Source organism: Rhagoletis pomonella, unplaced genomic scaffold (assembly GCF_013731165.1).
Source record: "Rhagoletis pomonella isolate Grant_MI unplaced genomic scaffold, Rhpom_1.0 Rhpom_scaffold_00012, whole genome shotgun sequence".
In the NCBI taxonomy this organism is placed as follows: domain Eukaryota; kingdom Metazoa; phylum Arthropoda; class Insecta; order Diptera; family Tephritidae; genus Rhagoletis; species Rhagoletis pomonella.
This window is the reverse complement of record NW_023458566.1, coordinates 14,163,576-14,185,877: the sequence shown is the minus strand read 5'-3', so window position 1 is coordinate 14,185,877 and position 22,302 is coordinate 14,163,576. Positions and strand designations below refer to the sequence as shown.

The 22,302-nt window shown below is 33.7% G+C and overlaps 1 protein-coding gene across 1 annotated transcript in view; it reads left to right on the top strand.

Annotated features, from left to right (window-relative positions):
• Nucleotides 1-22,302, top strand: part of LOC118747595 (formin-binding protein 1-like) — a 63,528-nt gene that overhangs the window by 39,445 nt on the left and 1,781 nt on the right. The window contains exons 3-12 of the mRNA XM_036481646.1: nucleotides 5,424-5,474; nucleotides 11,771-11,915; nucleotides 11,994-12,284; nucleotides 12,366-12,544; nucleotides 12,607-12,781; nucleotides 18,608-18,643; nucleotides 19,598-19,947; nucleotides 20,039-20,173; nucleotides 21,787-21,953; nucleotides 22,045-22,198. Coding sequence (XP_036337539.1) covers nucleotides 5,424-5,474; nucleotides 11,771-11,915; nucleotides 11,994-12,284; nucleotides 12,366-12,544; nucleotides 12,607-12,781; nucleotides 18,608-18,643; nucleotides 19,598-19,947; nucleotides 20,039-20,173; nucleotides 21,787-21,953; nucleotides 22,045-22,198 — 1,683 coding nt within the window. The remainder of the gene's footprint in view (nucleotides 1-5,423; nucleotides 5,475-11,770; nucleotides 11,916-11,993; nucleotides 12,285-12,365; nucleotides 12,545-12,606; nucleotides 12,782-18,607; nucleotides 18,644-19,597; nucleotides 19,948-20,038; nucleotides 20,174-21,786; nucleotides 21,954-22,044; nucleotides 22,199-22,302) is intronic.

The window sequence follows — 22,302 nt, the reverse complement described above, 5'->3', positions numbered from 1 at the left end:
GAATATCTATGATTGATAATTATGCACGTAATGTGATCCAAATTGAGGTCTTTGTGGGCACGAAAGCCTAACCACACAAATAATAAAGCGCAACCCCTGCAGAGGCAACCCCATTTTTGAGCGCGAAAATGAGAACACAAAATTTCGCCCTACACCGCTCTGCACCCGACCTACAACCGGCTATTGTTTGCGTATAAAACCAATGTAAACAATAAAAGTAAAAAACAAAATACAACAAAAATAAAAATCAAAACAAACACCAATAACTGCTGACCGTATAAATGACACCACAAATTCGTGGTTGCCACAAAAACAACAACGCGATTATTTTTTATTGCATCTTAGTGCAGGTTTGTTCGTGTATGTGCGTGTTTGTGCATGTGGTGGTGCTAAGTGAAACCCCCTATATACGTAATCATATTACAGCAGCGCATCAACGACAATACTACATAGATGGGGACAAAGTCTGCTGCTTGGTGTTTGTGAACTAGTTGGGCTCTATGAGGGGGCGTGGGGGGGTTGATTTCTAACAAATTTACATGATTAGTGTCGCATGTGTGAAGTGTGACTGGCACGCAACACCTACGGCGGCGCGTACTTTGACTGGCTGGTGGGTGAACAGCAAAAAGGGGGGGATTGATAGACACCCTTTGACAAGCTATTTGTTTTTTTTTTGTGTTCAAATGCGCTTTTCAATAATGTCTTGGAAGTGGTTTTCGACTGATTTACGGCGTTAAAGCCCTCAATGTGAGCCGAATTTTTGTTGGCGGCGCTGCTTCTAGTACACTGACCTGATATTTCTATTCGCTGTTGTGCCAGTAATTTTATTGAATTCAAAAAGCGCTGGCTAGTTTGTTTGTTATAAAAATAAACAAATTAAAATCCTTAAATAAATGTCAAAATATTGTAATTTATTGCTCCCCGATTGCCTCGCTGAGAATTATTTTGTTCTTAAAAATTGTGTGCCTCGAATTTAATTTCAATTTCCAAAAATGATCGTTATGAGTTTCCCGTCGAAATGTGAGTGGACAAGGCGAAATTCAAGGTGCCGTATATGATGGGCAGTATGATTGTATGTGCGCAAATTTGTTCGCATATAGCAGTTTTACAAATACACTTCCATGCATATAGTATTTACGAATTTAATTAGGCCAAGTACAAGTCAACATTTGAGTTATCAAAAACAATGGGTGCGCCGCTAATGCCACCAATGTACCTCCACCTGCATCACCACTACATCAACGGTAATCGTGGCTACTGTTTGTATGATTCAAGCCCGCTGAAGGGTACTTTAGTTTGTCTTATTCTATTTTATTGTTAAACGATCCATATCATGATTCGCTGCTCGTTTTCTGCTGGTTAGAGTTGCAGCTCAGTTAGATAAGCGGTTAGAAATTTTTTAGATGTTTTTAAGCAACATATTTTGCGAAGATTGTCTTGGTAATGCATATAAAATTTCCACTAATATTAGGAGAAAATATTTCGTGAATATAAGTTTGTATATACATTAAGATTTACGTGAGCTGAACCGTTTTGAAAATACCTCCAAATATCATGTTTTTTTTATAAATAATATTAGTTTTTAAAAATATTATTTCCAAAAAAAATAAACGCATAAGATCATAGAAGAGTTTAAGCTTAGAAAGACTGCATAAAAATGTTTGAAAATTTTATCAACGGAATCAAAATTTGGAATTTTTGGCTGAGGTTTCTAATTGGTCCAGCTCAAAAATATTATGTAATATTTTTCAGAATTATTTTGGCGGGATAATCTAAAAAAATATGAAAAAACGGCAACTTTTTTGTCAGACACCCTAATGTACATATATACATATAAGTTTTTGGGTCGCTGACCTCAATTTCGGTATCCAAATGAGGCCATCATGTCTAGATGAATGTCAAACGAAGACCAAACTCGTTAATTCAAATGATATAATATATACATATGTATATATTTTTTGATTCCGAGCAGAGAGATTAAAAAAATTTCATCTTTAGATAACCTCTAAACGATTTCCAGAGACCAATTTGACTAAAATATCAAACCGTATCTGGACGTAAAACTGTAAATTTTTTCTGATCCTTTTATAATAAAAAATCATAATTTAATCGTCATTTTGTGATTTTTATTTCTTCGATCATTTTTAATCGTTATTTCGTGATTCTAATTTTTTGATCTTCTGTATATGTTATTATGTGATTTTTAATTTTTCGATCATCTCCAATCGTTATTTTATAACTTTAATTTTTTCCGAATAGAAGTAATTGTTATTTTGGATTCTTATTTTTTTTTTGATAATTTTTAACCATTATAAGCGAGACTGCGTTTTTTTAACCGTTTATTATTTTTATGATTTTTGTGGTAGTATGAACTATATTTTTATACAAAATTTGCTAATTAAAATAAAAAGAAAACTTTGCATACATTATAAAAAATGCTCTGTAGGTAAATTAATAGTTATTAACCTTAGGCTTTTGCGACACTCCATTTCACTTCAATAGATACCAACTCTGTTCAAAGTTATCTCATTCTATCTTAAGATTTTTGAAAGATTATTCATATCTCTTAATAGATTTTGTCTTGGCAACTAAGTGATGTTACCTACAGTATTCTAACAATAATTATAGCTTCTCTATCTGAACTGTGTTGGACCGCAGAAACAACAGGTTTTAGTAGGAAAAAACTCTAGTCGCTTTGTGGGACATAGAACCGGCAGTTTTGGCAATGCTGCGTGGAACCGGTTGCCTTGGCACAAATTCGATTATGATTACCTCATCTATGTCTAATATTTGGTGATGCCTTTTCAAGTCGGTCGGGTCGAAACGGCTCATTTCTTGAGTTTACCATTCACTGCTTTGAATCGGTTTATTAAGCTGCTGGATGTTTTTCCAGCTGACCTAGTCTAGGACTAAGGAAACCTCCTGCCATGAAAAAGGTTCTAAAAAAATTCACTTGCCGTCCCGAGTCGGCGTAAAACTATAAATCCCTCCGCTTTGTGTGATAACCTCAAGGCGCTCAGCAGAAATCGGAGGACAGAAATCTCAATGAGGGTACTCCAACACACCAATTAAAGAGCTTTTAATTGATATCTCGAGGGAAAGACAGTTCTTACGGTTACCAAACTAGAGAAGTACAGCTAATAATTAGACAGACAACCAGTCATTGACTTTTGGTATTGATCCTTTGGTGCATCGTTTCTGGCCTGCAAGGCTCGTGCATGAGCAAGGCACTGTCATAAATTTGACTAAATTTCCTTAAGGGTGTAATACCCAAGCGTTTGCCATCTTCACGCTCCCCATAACGTCGTTAAAAGCAGGGTGGGACGACATCTTACATCTTATGTATTCCACGATCTTCGGTAACTTTTTGGACGAAACCATAAAAACCTAAATGATTGCATTAAGGGTTTCTATCTAATCTGACTTCTTTCATCGACTGAGAGGCATTTGCATTTTAAGTAAGGCCCAATATATATGTGGTGATTTGTGCATGACTCCGAATGGTGAAACTTTCACTTACCGCGCGTACACAAAGTAGTAATCAAAGATTCAAAATCATTCTATTAAAAACAAACCTCTTCTTTTTGTATCTGTTTGTCTTTAATTATGGTTGGAAGTTTTTGCTTCCGAACATTGTGTGTTTGATATGACATCCGCTTCTCATAGACTGGCTGCCATTTTGCTTGAAATTTGCCAAAAATTGTCATATTCAAATACTCACAAATACATTGCCATGCAGTATCGCTTTAGCTACTCTTTAATGCGCTACAAATGACGAACGGCGGCCTGCCAGCTCGTGTGCTGTCGATCGTTGGAGGTCTGCGCTGGCGCAATGCTGATTATGAGATTTTCCCAAGCGGTGTTTAGAAAATGTACAAGAAAAAAAAAAGATTTCTGTAATTTATGCGCTTCTTAGTCATCATTAGAAACTCGACTGAAACTGCTACTCTGCTCTTCGTTGTGCCACTGGCGGTTTGGGGGCTGTCGCTGTGCAGTCAACTGCTTAAGCTAACGCTTTGTTTTATGCTACCACTTGCATACATTTTAATGACTTCATCATTAGCCAGCGACTTGGCTCAACTAGTAGCGCGACAGTTTGTGCGCAGTTGGTTGGTTGGCTGGTTAGTTGGTTACTTGGTGGTCGTACGACTTCAATTCCTCTAACTCACTTTTGTGCGGCGTCACCTGAGCGTCGCGACGCCTTGGTGCCCTAGTCGAGTAACTTCTCTTTGATTTTTGGCTTCTGACTTGCCTTTCCTTTATTTTGCTTTAGCTTTTTGTAGGCATTTTCCTTTTTGTTTTACTTCTGTGAAGCTTCTTTGTTTTTGTTGGCGTTTTTTCACACGCAACACACATACATACATACATATCTAGTATATTATTTTCTGTTGCTTTTCCCATGATTATATCGCGTGAGCATTTGAAGCTCAACCTCAGAGCTGCGGCTCAGGTCGCCATCTCGACCGCAACATTCAAGTCGAAGCTAAAACGCATTTGAGCTTTGGCGCTTTTTCGCTTTAAAGTTTAAACTACATAAATTTTTCACATAATTTGAGTTTCATTTGTTGTTGCTTACTTGCTATGATTTTATGCTATTTAATGCTTTATTCGAGTATGTTATACATAATTTGTGTTTTTTTTTTTTAATTCAGCGCATCGTTTTTTTCCACTTTGCTTAGTGAAATCTTGGCTAGCAGTTATGTCTGTTTGATTTGAAGTTTTTTTCTCGAAGTTTTAATTTTGCATTTTTTGTTGCAATTTTTTATTTTAGTTTTAGTTTTTGTTTTGGCAATAAAACTCACATTGCAAATAATTTGCTCAATTAAAGCCTGGTCTCTGCCAAGTTTGCAGCCAACCAAATAAACACGATCCGCCATTCAGTCGTTCAGTTGTTCATTCATTTGCAATGCCATCCATCATCAACTGGTTGGTTGAATGATTGAACAGATAGATAGATGGCTACTTGGCTGGGGACTTGTTGTTTTCTTGCACTCGCGTTATGCGGGCGCGCATGCGCAGCAACGAGTAAGCGCGCCACTAAAGCCGTGCGCAAATGGCGCCGCGCGCATGCGCATGCGCTTACAAGTGAACTTGCGGCTTCTTTGTGGCACATAACTTACTTTGAATATTCACTTTAGAAAATGTATTAAATATGCATACATACATCCATATATAATTTGCATAAATTAAGCATTCAGCTTAACGTACAATTAAATAAAATATAAATTTTTCGTATACAAAACAATTTCACTTTAAAGTTCAGCGCTGATTACCAACATACATAGATATCTTTTTATCCGAAAACAGTTTTTGTTTTAAAATTTTTGCACATAATTATATATGTATGTACTTTTGCAGCATATGTTAGCACTTGCTCGACCGCATATTTAATTATCATTTGTGCTTTCTTTCTTCACTTGCAGACGTTTAGCGAAAAACTACCAGCCCAAAAAGAAGGAGGAGGAAGATAATGAGTGAGTATTTTTTTTTATGTTTATTTTTTATCTTAATTTTCTTATTTATTGCCATTAACTTGTATTACTAACACACATATTTATAACTAGATATACATACGTATATAATTAATTTGATTTGTTTGGCTTTGTTCGAACTGCATTTTCATGTCTTTATTTTGTTGCATGTAAAGCAACAAGAAACGAGTTAAACCCCGCCCCTCCTCCTCAGCCTTGCGCTTGCGTGCAAAATTCGCTTCGTATATGTATTTATGTAGGTACATAGCTCGTCTCTAGCCTGTCTTCTTCTTCTGCTTTTAAGTATTTTTATTACAATTACTATTTTTAAATTGTTTTGATTCGCGCTATTAGACGAAGCATTTTCATGCACCAGTTGCACTGGCTAGTAGTTTACTCAAGCGGTTAGCGGTTTTATTAATACTAAATACATATATATGTATATATTTTTTGCTCCTTCAGTAGTTGCTAACCGCCTTATTTACGTGCAACAAATAAGTTTCTAAAAGTTAGCCTTCCTAATTATTTTCTAGTAGCAGTTTTAATTTGCATTCAACTTTCTTTCATTGCTAACAAAAAGTAGCTTAGTAATAAAGGTAGGTAATTTTAGATTTTTTAAAAACTAAGAATCTAGGCTAGGCTTGGCGAATGTTTAGATGAAAGGAAGTGGTAATATGAGCTTTCAAGCTCCTACAAATATGTTACTTTAGACTCGGCTGGAAATCGAAAAGCAGTGCGCTTTCTCAACGAATGAAAATTATGCTCGTGGACGATGTCGTAGAGTGAGAATGAGAAGGCTTTGAGGGCTTTCGAGAGAATTACGCTAAGCAAGATCTAGGACCCTATTAGCTTAGCGACGGGCATTGAGAGAGATATGGACAAAAGGAAACGCATTCCGATTCAGCATTTGCGATGACTAGGATATGTCCTAGTTCGGTAAAAAATATTTATATTAGGCTTCTAGGTGTGAACGAAGAAAGCTAGCAAGTTCCCTGGAATACAACGGAAGGAGCAAGTACAAAATGCCATGTCTTCACTTGGTGGGGCGCAACTGGTGGCGACAAATAAGAAGCTTGGAAGTTGATTTTTTGCTTCAAGTCTTAGCGTACATACCTAAATATTAGAGCCCTAGGCTCCTTTTAATCCCTAGTTAGAAGCGAGTTTAGCATGGTGCCGGAAATGATGTGCTTTCGATGTACTCCTTCCTTCCTGTTTACCTGTGTATTATGCAGAAATTTTTTTGCTTTGTTTAATTTTATCATACTTTTATATTTTATTTTGTTTCATTCTTTTTTTTAATGTTATGTTGTTTTACTCTTTTTTTATTCCATTTTGTTTCATTCTTTTTTAATTTTATTTGTTTTTTTCTTTATAATTTATTTTTGTTTTTTTTTTTTATTTTAATATTGTTGAAAGTTTTTAATATTGTATATTTTTTTATTTCGTGTTTAAATATTTTTACTTTATTTGTCTTAATTTTGCATTTTTAATTCTTTGCTTTCTTTTATTTTTGTATTCCTATTTTTAATTACTTATATATTTTTTTAAATATATATTTTTTTTGTTTTCTACTCTATCGTTTTTTACTTATAAGTATATATACATGCATACATATATGTACATATGAATTTATATATATATATCACTAATAAACCATTCAGACAACATATTTAAAAAGTAATTTTCGCAAATTTTATTGGCCTCAATCCAATTTTAGCGTATTTTCCATACATTTTTTAAATGTACATGAAGTGGTGGAAAAATAAACAGCGACGCGACATTTTAACAAGTTTTGCCATTTTGTCTTAAAATATTTAAAAATTTTTTGAAGTTGCATCTAGATTTTCAGTAAAGTAAAGTGTAAGTTTTAAGTTGCTATAAAGCAATTTTTTCACGCATTTTCTTACACACAAAGTTTGTTCTACATTTTTTTTTGTATGGGAAAAAGTGCGTAATACAGACAGAAAAACGATATTTTATTTATGTACTAAAAAAAATTGCAAAATCTTAGCAAAAATTTGAAAATTTAGATACAGATGTGCTGAATTTTTATAATTTTTGCACAGAGTTTGAAATATGAATAAATTATAGTTTATAGATAGAAAAAAACAATAGAAATTAAATAAATAAAAGAAAAACATACTCACAAATTAGAAATCTGAGATATTCAAATCTTCCAGAAATTAGAATTAAAGATTGCGAATTATTAAAATCTCTAATTTCTGGGCGTGTTTTTGTTTTTTGTTTTGATTTGACCACAGGAAAACCCCTATTTAGTTGTATTTTGTTTGAATAAAGTAAAACTTAAAAGGGGAATCATCAATTTATCTGTTAATCGTTTTTTTTAAATTTAATTCAAACCATATATTTTTAATAAAAAAAAACAAAAAAAAAATTTTCACATTCGAATAAAAAAACGTTCAGAAATTAGAATATTCAAGAAATTATAACTACCTTAAAAACAAAGTAGGTATAATTGGCGAGCGTCTACTGTATACAAAATTTGTTAATATTTATTTTTCCACCAGTGTATATACACGCACCAGAATATGTTCCGTACAGTGTTTTTTTTTTAATATTTGCAATGTTTTTCGTAATAAATTTTTTTCGTCAAATGGCATATAAATTAGTGATTACAAATTTTTACAAAATTTTGGAAAATTCGACAAATTTTCACCAAAATTTTCAACTTTTAAACAAAGTTTTTTAGAATTTTTTGAAGCATGTAGTTTGGTAGTTCACTCAATTACAGTATAATTTTTGAGAAAAAAGCTATCACGCATTCGTTATATGGAGAAAATTTGTCGAATTTATCTAAATTTTGCAAAATTTAATTTATATACGATATTACGCAAAATGAACTATATTTCTATTAAAAATTAACGAAAAAAATTTATTACGAAAAACATGGAAAATGCTAAAAGAAAACACTGTACGGAAACAAATTCTGGTGAGTGTATATATGTATGCAAGTACGTATGTATATAAAAAAATAACAAGAAAACTTCAGTATTTGGGGCCACTTTTTTTTAAATATTCCAAAGTAAACAGTTCTGCAATTTTCCTTGCCATACAATGAGGATAAACTCTCAACAACGTCTAATGATTTTGCACAAAAACAATTTTTTTTTTGCAAAAAGAGCACTGCAGTGCCAGTGAAGAACTTACGACGCAAAATGGGGAAGTTTTGTTTACAACAAAATTTAAAGCCGCCCGGCATAAATTTTCTGTATGTATGTATGTAATATTTGTACTTGAAATCTGAATAAGTAAATACTTTTTTCGTTGCTGTTTAGCTTAAATTTTTTTATATATTTTTTTATATATTTTTTTATTTTAGCATTTTCTTTATCTTTATTTATATGCAAAGCCGGTTCACTGACCATTCATTCATTTTAAAAACTTAAATATTTGTTGTTCTTTTAATATTGCGGCGAGTGCCTTCTTTGGCCAGTTCGCTCGCGGAAAATATGCATTTTTCTGTTATTTAAACATTTTTATTTTTAAACACCTATGTATGTAGTACATTTGTATGCATATAAACAAGAATTTTGTGGCTGTGTGCTTGCCATTGACGTAACAGATCGTTTAAGCGCGTGGGCGTTTGCTACTCGAAATATTCCACTTTTGTGCGGTTGTAAAATGTTTATTCAAATCATGGGAAACTTTATGTGCATACACCGGCACATACAGTGCTTATGTCTACATATGTATGTATTTTTATGTTCCTACGCATATTTTTTTTGTAGCCAAATTGTGCTCATCAACGTTACGACTTGACGGCAATTAATCCATTTTTCCGCTTGTAAAGCATTCAATTAGCGGCGAAACAAACGCGTATGTATAAGTGTTCTGACGGAAATTTGGAAAAATAAAAATAAAAAAATAAAATTGTTATAGCCGGCGCCTATTTAGTTAAATGCATTCAAAGTATTTACTTTTTAAGTGCAGTGGAATGCACTGACTTCCTCACTCCCTCACTCTCTGGCTCATTTCGGAGTTTCGTAATTTTTATATTTCCAGTGTGCCTCTTATGCGCAAGTGTGTTGTTTTTGTTCATTTTTATGCACTTGCCATTTGCACTTGGCGCCACCTACCGCGGCACGTTCCACTGCCATTGTCTATTACATACTCGTCGCCGCAGCCTCTGACGTCACATTGCTCATACGCCACCGCCTCCTTCTTCTGTGAGTATCCATTGTTTGTTCGTTTGTTCATTCGCTGCGTATGTGTGTGCGTGTCGTCTGCTTTTGCTCCTCTTTCTCCACCTCATTATATAAAAAAATGTGTGCGTTCCGCTGCTTCCATTTATGGCTGGCTTGTCACAACTTCGATTGACAGACATCTAAAATACGCCTTGCTTAGCTTAGCTCTCAGCCAATGACTTAAGCGTGACAAATTGCACATAATTTGCATTTGAATGTTGCAAAGTGGTAAGCTGGATGAGTGATTAGAATTTCTTTGCTGAATAGGTTATACACAAAAAGACATAAATAAAGAAATAAGTTTTGCTAGACTGGCATAGTCATATCAGGAAATGAATGAAATTCTTCATAGCTAATGTTATTCTTCAAATTAATGTTATTCTTCAAATATTTTTATTAACTTGATAGATAATAAGGAAATGTTTAAAGCTCAATTTGTTTAATGCCTGTCATTCTATCTTCGTTAGACTTCTTCTAGAAAACTTGTTTTTTTATAATAATTTTTAAAGTTGCTTAGTCTAGGTAAGCTTGCACATTATTGAGCTGCTAAGAAAAGCTCGCAAGTGTATGTGGCTAGTAACTACTTAAAAGTGTCCCTAAAGAGGGGTAAAGAGGGGAACTTAACGTCTTGATTTCTGATTGCTGATCAGGCGGCGATATATCTACTACACCTTATCCACCCATCGTCATGTGAGCAACGGAAAAAGTAGCAGTTGAGGCAAATGCACATCCCTAAAATTATTCGGGTACGAGGCAAGAAAACCTCCAAAATCGTGCCATCTTTGTTAAAGAGCCAAAATTTGTATGAATTTAATATAATTTAAAATATTGTTATTTAATTTTTAATTTTTTAATAACATATTTTATTTTCCTAATAACATGTTTTTATTTTTTAGTAACATATTTATATTTTCCTGTAATATTTTTTAAATTATTTTTAATTTGATGAATATTTTTTCCTTACTTTTAATTTTTTTTAATTTCTTTGAAATTTTTCTTTTAATATTTTTTAAATGTCTTAATTCTTTAAAGTTAATTAAATATTTTTGTTTAATAACATATTTTTATTTTCTTAATAACATGTTTTTATTTTTTAATAACATATTTTTATTTTTCTTGAATTTTTTTAATGTGATGAATATTTTTTCCTTAATTTAATTTTTTTAATTTCTTAAATATTTGCTTTTTATTTTTTTAAATCATTTGTTAAATACTTTTTCTTTGATTTTTAAATACTTTTTCTTTGATTTTTAAATACTTTTTCTTTGATTTGTAAATACTTTTTCTTTTATTTGTAAATACGTTTTCTTTGATTTTTAAATACTTTTTCTTTGATTTTTAAATACTTTTTCTTTTATTTTTAAATATTTTTTATTTATTTTTATGTTTTTTACTTTCTGAAATAATTTTGTAAATATTTTTTAAATTTCCTAATTTTTCAAAGTAAATTAAATATTTTTGTTTAAGTTTTTTAAATATAATTTGTTTTTAATATAACTGAAATAAATTTTAAATTTTTTAAATTTGATTTTTTTTTTATTGATGTCTAACTTAATTTTTTATTTCATAATAGCTGGCCTTTAAAATTATTACTGGCAACGCTGTGGTAAATAATTACGTTCCACATTGAATTGTTAGCGCTCTCTTTGTTTTCTACATGCTCTGTACCACTTAAACAGACACTTACTCAAACTTTAGTTGTTGTGCCTTTTGTTGTTTTGCCCAGTTTGCGCAGCTTTTATGCGCATTTTCATATACGACAGCTCCGCACAAACATGTGTGTGCGGATATACCTACACACATATGTATGTAGCTGCATGCTTGTAAACACAATAATGACGAGTAGCGAGTAAAAATACATGCCAGCACAGTGCATGCCAAAAGATGACGGACCTGCATATCTGTTACTTCAAAAACTGGAGTGCAATTATACTAGTGTAAATAACTATTTATATTTATGTTATTTTTTTCCACAAATTTATTTATTTTTCTTAACTAACCTATTTATTGAATTTAATTGTTTTCGTAAACAAGCTAATTTTCTCATTTCTGAACAAATATCTAAAAATTTGTGTTTTCAATATTCCTTTCCAGATTTTCATCCTGCCAAGCTTTTCGCAATGTTCTAAAAGAAATCAACGATTTAGCGGGTCAGCGCGAAGTAGTCGCCGAATCACTGGAACAACGCATCGCACAAGGCATACAAGTGCTCTCCAAAACGTTACGAGATGAACGAAAAGTGAGGCATCCCCAAAAAAAGGAAATCTTCTATACTTATCAAAACAAAAAATCTAATTTCTCTTGTTTCTCTTCACAGCGATGTCTCAATGAAGGCACCTCCCTACAACAGACACTCACCGCACAGTTGGGCGCACTGGATCGCGCCAAACGCAACTATGAGAAAGCGTTCCGCGAGTCGGAAAAAGCGGTGGAGAATTACAAGAAAGCCGATATGGATCTGAATCTGAGTCGAGCTGAAGTGGAGCGTTATAAAAATATAATGACGGCGAAAATACAACAATCGGACGATGCGAAAAACGAATATGCCAATCAACTGCAGAAGACTAACAATTTACAACAGCAACACTACAGTGTAATGTTGCCAGCGGTGAGTGGAAATTTCAAAGCAAAAAAGCAATTTAAAAATGGCATAAATAAATTTCAATAATTGTTTTTTTTTGCATTGCAGGTTTTCAATCGCCTCCAAGAGTTGGATGAGAAGCGCACAGGCGGCATACGTGAATTCATAATTGGCACCGCAGAGGTTGAATCGGCCGTAGCGCCTATTATTGCACGGTGCATGGAGGGTATTGTTAAGGCGGGCGAGTCAATAAACGAAAAGGAGGACTCCTTTAAAGTCATAGAAAGGTTGCTGCTGTTGTCAATTTAAGCTTTTATTTATTTATTTATTTGTATTTGGCAATTTGCAGATATCAATCGGGCTTCACACCACCAACTGACATACCATTCGATGATTTGTCAAAGCAAAATCTTGATTCATCATCAGATTCCCGTGTGCAGTCAAGTCATTTCACCGTTAAGGGCACCATTAGCACGAGAGTCAAGAAACGCCCAGCGATTTTCAGCTTCTTCGGCAGCAATAAGGTAAGTGCGTAGTGTAATTTTAGATGTGATCGGAAAATAATGGTTTTAGAATGGTATTAATATACAGAATTTTAAAATCTGAATGTTTAGATTGTGTAACTCGTGTTTGGTGAAATAACTCAAATTGGCTCACAGCCTGTGAAGTCGATGTAGACTAGAAATGTTGACTCCTAAATAGGATTTGAAGAGTAAAATTTTTTTCTCCAAAGAAATGTAATAGTTTGTTGATTTCAAATACATACTTAGAATGCATACACTGTTATAAAAATAAAAAAAAACAGGCCGAGGTGAGAATGTTTTTTATAACACCTAAAAGAGTACAACAGGCAATTCCAACAGTTGTCGTTTTTTTTAATCGCCGGCCGCTTTCTATGTTTGATACGCGGATTTCAGACAATCAACATTTCGCTAGCTTAGAGTGAAAATTGCTAAGTCCGCTTTGTGTGAAAACTCAAATTTTAATATAGGTACTTGTTTTATTTTTTCTCTTTTATATTCAATGGAAAGCAAATTTGTCAAGCCCAAAAGAGGCACTGAAAATTCAACAAAATCAAAATAATACGAAATATTTTAAAAAAGATGGAGTCCTTCTTATTCGTATGTAATTTTACTTTGCTTTAAACACGCAAAATGTTGTATTCAAAGATTTGCAAAATAGTTGAAGAAAATGGCTATAAGAATTAAAAAAAAAAAAAAAAAAAAATGGACTTGGCAACTTTGCACTCTAAGCCAGCGATATACGTTTCTGGAAAGCGACTTCAATGATTGCCACTTTAAATATTCAAAATACTCTCCTACTTATGGCTTGCTAATACCACCTTTCTCAAGCTTTTATCAATGAAATTTTATACCAGAAATCGACAGTGAGATTCTAGAAAATAAGTGTACTTAAAAATGTGCCCACCGAAGGCTTAATAAGCTTAATATGAAATAGGTGTCAAGTGCAGACGTTGCATACATTCAGGCACAGCTATTATTTATGGAAAAGATTTTATAGGGGTTTAATGTAGAGATTTCTGGTAACCCTATGCGCTCCAATATTACGCCGAAGATATTCCCCGTATGAAAGCCACATGGTAAAGAAGAGCACAGACATTTTTTTTCGTAAGTTTTATTAGCTGTTTAGGGAAATATCAGAAGTCAATTAGCTTTAACAGAAATACTTTTTTGTGCCTTAACAACTTATAGAACACATTTCTGCAACAGACCAAAACCATTTTATGTATATGAAGAACTCGAGGTATCTCTTTCCATTCCAAGCCGTTTACATATTTGTTTTTACTCCATTTGTAAAATCATTTCATGCTTTCTTTTTGTGTTTCTTTTTTTTGTAAATTTATTTAGTTTCTATGCACTTTAGTTTCCTATTTAAACACAAAATTTTTTTTGTTTGTTTGTCTATTACAAACGCTTTGGTTGTTGTTATGCTTTCCATATTTATCTCATAATGTCTTTTGTCTCTCTTTCTACTTTTTGTGTTGATTACCTAATGGATTACTGGGTACGCTCTTGCGAAATCACAATTCAATCTCTGCAAAACAAAAAAAAATTATACTTATATCGCCAACAACAAAAATGTATGTCGAAATTTACATAAATATGTGTTATGAATAACCTCAAAATAATTGGAAAATTTGTGATTCCATACAAACGACGATTTAAATCTTTAATGTAAGTACCTACCTAATGTGCGTACAGCCTCAGCGTTTATACTTACATACATACATGCATACGTGTTTCATGTACTTGTAGTGTTTTGTTGTCGTGCAACTATACATACATACATATCTCCATAGTGGAAATTTTGGTTTGGCATTAAGCTCGGTGTGCTGTGGAATTACTAAAAATTTAAAATTGTAATACTTAACAACTCGAAAATTTATAAAGTTTAGTTATGGGTTCGAGCTTTTCGAACCTTTTTCATTTTTTTAGTAATGCCTTGTCATTTTATTTGATGTTTTATTAAAATGGTTTTCTAATTTAAATTTAAGCTCCATAACATACCGAGCATTTAACACATTTTCGTACAATTTGACATTTTAATTCACTGTTGTTGCAAATCTACAGCTTTCAAATTTGTCACTGACATAATTGTAGTAAATAATATTCTAACATCTTAACTCATCGGACTGTCACTGAATCCATTGTAGCCGGATTTTTCGTGATATCTTCGAATTGGAAAAGATATGAACGTTGCTATGCGCGTTTTTATCAATTCGTAGATTTCACAAAAGTCGGAGTACAATAGATTAAGTGATAGCTTTGCATAAAAAATAAAGTACCTGTGTAAGGCTTTATAAATACCCAAATTGTATGAAATCATCACTTTTATAAAACGTTGCCAATCTTTTTTATTTTGAAAGAATTTGGTCATAAAAAATGCATACCCATATGAATTGTGTTTGTCTACCATATAGTCGTTTGTTTATAACACGCAATGCAGTTATTGAGCGGTGCTTTCTTTCTAAACATGGTTTATTGTTATTTAATATGCTTTGTTACTTCTTGGTTTTGGTTATTTATATTCTATTGGACTCACTATATCTTTATGGCCTTATTCATAAAAAATAAAGTAGGTTTAATTAAAGAGCTCTATAAAATAACATTTTTCTACATTTTTCAGCTTATAAACCTTTTTTGAAGCTACTTTTTTATGAATAAAGCCATTCGTGTATGGTATTGCTGATATTGGTTTTTTACACTTAATTTTTCACACAGCTCCACAAAAAAAAAAGACTTTGTCCTGGGAACGAGAGTAATAGTAGTTCATTTTGACCAAGTCTTAGCTGCTGTTTATGCGTTTTGGAAAACGGAGATTACCACTCGAAGGGAGTAATTGCTTATACTAAGTACATGCAAATGAAAATAAAAAGAGCCAATTGTAAGAAGTAAACCTTGCCTCTCACTCCCTGTTAAAATTTTTGGAACTTTTCTGAGCTCGTACTGCAGTTAAGCTTTTGGTGGAAATGGCCTATAAGCGTCGCTGAGTCCGATACTGCGATCAAAACTCAAAATCTGCTCTTTTTCTACATATATTTATTGTTAGATTTTTGAGTTTGGAAACAAATATTGGGCCAACCTTAGCATCCTGCCTTCAGATTCAGATGCAGCGACTCAAACTCTGTATGAACTGATTATTCTTGTGCTGTGGACGATTTTTTTTTTATGGGCCTACGTTATTACTATTTTTTATACCTTTCTGTAGGACATTTATAAAAAATCTGTATACAAAATTTTTTTTTTAATGTAAGCAATCTAAAAAAGTGTTTTGTACACTTTTATTTTTCTTTTTATACTTAGAGTACATACACTTCAGCTTTCGAAGAACATCGAATGAATAGTGGGATGAATTTACTTTGCTAGGGATGGGAAAGTTATTCAAAAAGCAAATGAAAGATGAGATAGTATAAAATTGTATATTTAAGTAATAATTGCATCATTTAAATTAAATACTTATACGCTTCCTCAGCGCCCTTTACAAGGTTTGGGTATTTACGGTAGGCTTTAACCTAATTTTAGTCAGAAACGAATTAAAACAGAAAGGTTTTCCAGGCATTTCATACTTTTTATCGTTTTATTTCTTTTACATAGGACTCTAATTTTTGACATTTAAGTCGGATAAAAATAGCACTCAGAAACCTTCTAATAGTACGTTGTGTGGAAGCCATAAAATAATGTTCTCTAAAAAAAAGAAGCTTTTGCTTCATTGTTTGGTTGGAATCCTACAAGAATGCAGTCGATTTGAACGGATCCTTAGCTTAGAGCCGGCATGGAGTTTTCGATTTTAAATCCTACACGGGATGCACTGTTCTGTGACCCATATTAATGTTCAATGAGTTGAAAAAACACACGAGTGAAGATTAGTCGCAATCTGTAGCATGCTGGGCTGTGACACAGGTGGACCTTATGGTTGCATGTTTTTCTCATGTGTAGGCATGCATCATTTTGCATAAGTCCTAGTTTGGCGATGTGAGTTGGTATAAGACAGCCTACCGTAAGTATCCCAGGCACTGGGTCCCACCACAGTCGGGTATACCGAACCGAAAAGTCTCAGATCTCCAGCTGATTCCCCAAAAAACAAGGAGTTCCTTTTACTGCCTAATATTATATGCGTCGATTGAATCGAAGTCTGCCCATCTTTTTCTATTACTACACGAGATCATTTCTTAAATTCCGTTTTGGGGAAGGAGGTAGCCTTAGCATTCGTACAGCCCTCTAATATTACTTTAACCGTATGACCATATGTACAGCCATATCCGCTTAGAAATAATAATGATTTTAGGAAACCGCCTTTAATGACAAATGCATCGCAGAATAATTTATTTTTTGAAGGAACTAAAAAAGAAAAGTGATTGAAAAGTGAACTTCTTTAGCGCAGATGTAACGATGGTATGCTGGTTATATTCCGTATGACAACGAGCTAGGTCTCATGCCTTACCGAGTATTTTTTTTGCATGCCTTCAAAGCATTGGAAGTTTCCTTAATCCTACGAAATCCCTTTATTTTCTAGTAAATATGTATTGTCTTTAGGCATCTTTTATTTACTCGAGAATAGTGCGAAGTGCGTTATGATTTACATCCAGTCCCACCATCTTGGCTAAGTTCTAGAATTCATTTTCCACCATGGTGGCCGGCATTTTCCTTTAGGCCTCAAATGAAAACAGGATCGTTAATAAGCTAGGAACGTCTTGGACGTCAAAATTTCCATTCGAGAATTCTTACACAGCGAGTTCCCAGTGTGTATTTCTGCAGATTTTGTGTAAAATACGCTTTAAACTAATGTAGCTGTAATGAGAGAAGGTTTTCCAATCAGAATCGCTGTCGTAGAAAAGATTTCGCTGAATAAATCCACTTTGTAGGAATATTACCCCTATTGCTATATTAACGTTGTGTTTCAAGAGTATATAGGCAAGCAAGAAGGAACTCGCACCTATCGTTTTTATCCTTGCTGCTCCACCAAGGTGGTTTGCAGCTTCAGCTCTTCGATCGCCGCCTTATCAGGTAGCGCTACCAAATCTCAAAATTCTGCGCCATATAGCAAACTTGATAATTTTTTAACTTTCTATAGGCAACGTTGCTGTAAATGCTTTTGCGCGAATCGTGTTCATACATGTTACGGATAATAGAACACTTGCCCTGCGCGCTACGTTCAAAGCAACGGGAAGAGATAAGCTATAGCAAACTTTTTCAGATGTTTTTTTTTTTTCAGCTATCAACAGTAAACTTATAATATAATTTGAGTGTCAGAGTTAATGTATACCCTTAGGCGCACTATCATTTATGCGCAACATTCATTGATACGTCTACATCTTAGAAAATATATACATCTGTTTATATCATATTGCAATATAATATCTACTATTACGTTTTTTTTCTTTCCCCTCTCTCTTCTTAACCACCTACAACACAACCTCTTTTCGTTGTTATTATTGGTTTTATTAATTTTAATGCGGCTTTACACTCATTTTGTTAACTTGCAAATGTATATATTTGTATGCAAAAAATTATCAAATTTCTTTTTCGCAAAATCAATAATTACAAACAAAAAATTAATATTTTCTTACTTTTTTACTAAACGACAAACCAATTTTTTTTTTTGAACACACACTTCTTATCAACTACAACTACTACAACACACCAACCAACTACAAAAACAACAAACACCTTTATACCACATGCGTATCGAAAACATCACCGCCACTATCACAACGTAACGCTTATGAAAAAAAAAAAACAAATACTCAAAAACTGAAAAAAATGCAACTTAAAAAAACTAAAAAAAAAAAAAATATTGTGATACAATTTCAAAAAACTATCTGTCAATAGCCACAGAAGATTTATGAAGCCTGTATCACCATGAAGGTATGAATAATTTTACGCTGCTTTTCTAACATTTCTAATAAACAAATACTTACTAAGCAAAATAACACTTCACTAATAGTTCTACTTTTAAGCGTGTTTCCATTTACTACTACTACTAGTGCTAATAACTAACTATTGTAAAATTATTGAAAATTTTAGCAAACAAAATCCTCTAATCACTAACTATTTAATAAACTTTCAGCTCTCTTACTACCACAATCACCACTACTTTTTGTAATTTTGTTAAAATACACCTAACAGTTTTTAATATTCATCACACACACACACACACACTTACACGTATATACTTATGGGTTTATTAACGGGCAGGGGCGCTAAAAGTGTTGAGCTTATGCAATTTTTTCGCGCTTATCACTGAGCCTTACCACCCATTTTGCTTACTTTTCCTATTTTCCACACCTTTTCATATTAACCTTTGCCTAAACACTCACAAAATAACGTTTTATTTTTGATAACAGCTGCACAACCGTTTTTGATTTTTATTTTTGGCTGCATAGCTGCAGGCGTATTTGATTTTTACTTCTACGCATGCGCACAAATTTTGTGTTTTTAAATTAAAAGAAAAAAAATAAAAATCTTGGAAAATATCAAACGACAGCCATTGGCGCACAATCATCATCCCACGACACCCTGTGTTGTCCAGGAGTAACCCCAGATTTTTATTATTATTATTAGTTTTTTTTTTGTACTCCACATAAATACATATGTATTGTTTAGTGTTCGTTTCGCTCTCGAGCTCTTTTTCTGTTCAATCACCCATTTATTGTTCTCAATTAATACCTACACTACACTCCATAAGCACTTATCAGTTTGTTAAGTGATCGTTCGCAAAACAAAAAAAAAAAAAAAAAAACAAAGTAAATAACTACACTCCCTTCCACCACGTTTAATTTTTTTTTTCTTTTTTGCATTGTTCACCTACCGTTTCCTTAGAATTCGCTAACGGCGGACGGACAAAAGGAAGATTTCAGCGATTTACCACCCAGTCAACGGCGCAAAAAGCTACAAGCTAAACTTGCCGAACTACAACACAAACTCAATCAGGAGGTGGCCACACGTGATGGTCTGATGAAAATGAAAATGGTCTATGAATCGAATTCATCGCTGGGCAATCCAATGACCGTCGAAGGTCAACTCAATGAGTCCGAGCACAAAATGGAAAAACTGCGTATGGATCTGAAAAAGTTCCAAGGCTATTTGGAGAGCGCGAATCAAATACCATTGGCCAGTAATAGTCCGCAAGCGAGTCGTAATCACATACAGAACGGACATCGAACATCAAGGTGTGTGTGTGTGTGTGTGTGTGTGTAAATTTAATTTATAAATTTCCATACTGTACAATTTTAATTCGAAAATTCATTTTCTTGCTTGTAGACATTCCAATGGCAGTGCCGAGGACCACAACGATGAGGGTGAAGATCATCCCGATGATGGTGGCAGCTTAAGCAGGTCAGGTTCAGAGGATAATGTGGCGCAAATACAAAATGGGCATAATAATAACAATAACGGGTACACTCATAAGTCGTATGTTGCATAGCTTTAGACCATTTGCCATTTGTTTGTCTTTTTTCATTATGTGAATTCACCAATTCGTTTCATTCAATTTATTGTCAGTTCCTTTTTGCGAAAATTCTTTGCCCATCCTCATTTTATTTCCTTTGTAAAAATGCGCACACAAATCTCCTCGTATTGTTTTTTTTTATTATTTTTTTTTTATCATCACTACTAACAATTTTCACATACTCGAAATTATTGGTTTTTGAAATTTGCATCCTCTTACATTCGAAAGTTATGTTTGTAGATTTATTTAGAATTCCATTGAGTTGACAGGAAACTTAGGCTCATTCTATGGTAATATATTAAAATTAATGTTAAGCTCAAAACTAAGCTGTAACAGGCCCTTGAAAAACAATCGTACAAAACTTGCATCAATTGCCGAGATCTCTAACATTTTTTCATCAAAACCATTGAGGTGTACAGGGCTAGCACTGAATACGAATGGCTGCGAACGTTTTGCATTTGTATCATTGCAATTCGGACTATGTGATCGCATTTTCGTAAAATAAAGAAATACTTTAGATTTCATCAGACTTTGGAATATATTCAATATCAACCGTCTTAATCTGAATGGTCCAATGAAACTGTGTTGAAACTTCCAAGTCTTCGAAGAAATATTCCCACAGCAGTCTGAAGCGAATTTTTCGGACTGCGCGAAGTTCAATTAGGATCGATTAGGATCCACAAAGCTAATAGTTCTGTGTCCATCTCGAAATTTCCATTTTTCGTTCGCCTCCAGCGCCAAATAACGTGCATTTTTTTCTCAAATATAACTTACATCCCAAATTTGACCCAGATCGGATCGTTAGATATATATCTAACATTTTCAAAATAACTTGACTCTAGCGCCATCTGGCGGTTTTATTTCGTGATACCATTTTACAACTTTGGTAAGCTGTTTTGTAAGTGCAAGGGGAAGAGGTAGCCCTATAAAAATGATTAGTACGATGAGCTGAGTTTATTTAGCCACGTTCGTTGTTATTGTTGCACGAAAATTCACCAATGAGTTTTTGTGGAGTCTGCCCTTGGCCAGATATAGATCTAGGTCTTTCCAGTTATGTAGACCCGACTGTTGTGGAAACGTAGCCACGTTCATCGGTCTTTAAAAAAACTAGGCGTACGATTGGGTTAAGGGAAAACGACTAATACATACATATTTTGTTGGATAAGTACTTCCATATTGCCCACTTTAAACGCCTACACGTCCTATAACTTACCTTAACGTTTTACTTTTTCTGCCTCATTTTCACAACTTGTTTTATGTAAAACTATTTGTTTCTCATTCTCATAAAATCTGCTTATTCATATATATATTATTATAAAATCAACGAAATTGCCACATGCACAAAAAAAAAATTAACTAAAATGTATGTTTACCACAAACAATTCGCTCAAAAAAAAGGATTATCCAATTAAATTCTCATTTGGTTTCGTACTATTTTATTTCTTTTCATTATTTTTGGCACTTCATTGCTTATTGCTGCGTCAATCCGCACCCGCTCCTCCAAAAAAAAAAACAAATGCTACACAAATTTCCTCTTTTGCATGCGCGGCTACAAAATCAGCAGTTCGGCTAGCCCCGAAAGTGGATTGGGTACATCGCACACCTCACTACCGGGTTCCGGACAGGGTAGTGCGAACGAGAATGCCATTGGCGAGGATGGTTATGATGAGACGGAAATTGAGGTACTGCAACCGTTGGGCACATGTCGAGCGCTCTATCCCTTCGAAGGTGAGTGTAAACAGACGGGAGTCTGTTGTGGAAAGAGACAAAAGTAATTGTTACTAATTAAATATCTTTTTTTTTTGTTTTAATCTAATAGCGACCAGCGAAGGCAGCATACCAATGATTGAGGGCGAAGAACTGCAAGTGATTGAAATCGATCAGGGCGATGGCTGGACGCGCGTGCGCCGTGCCAATGCCACCAACGGCTGGGATGAAGGATTTGTGCCGACTAGTTATATTGAATGTACACTGTATGCATAAGTCAAATAATTAATTAATTATTGCGTTTAGCAACATTTAAATTAATTAATCGATTAGTTTTGAGTTAATTTAAGTTACTGAGTTGATTTAAGTT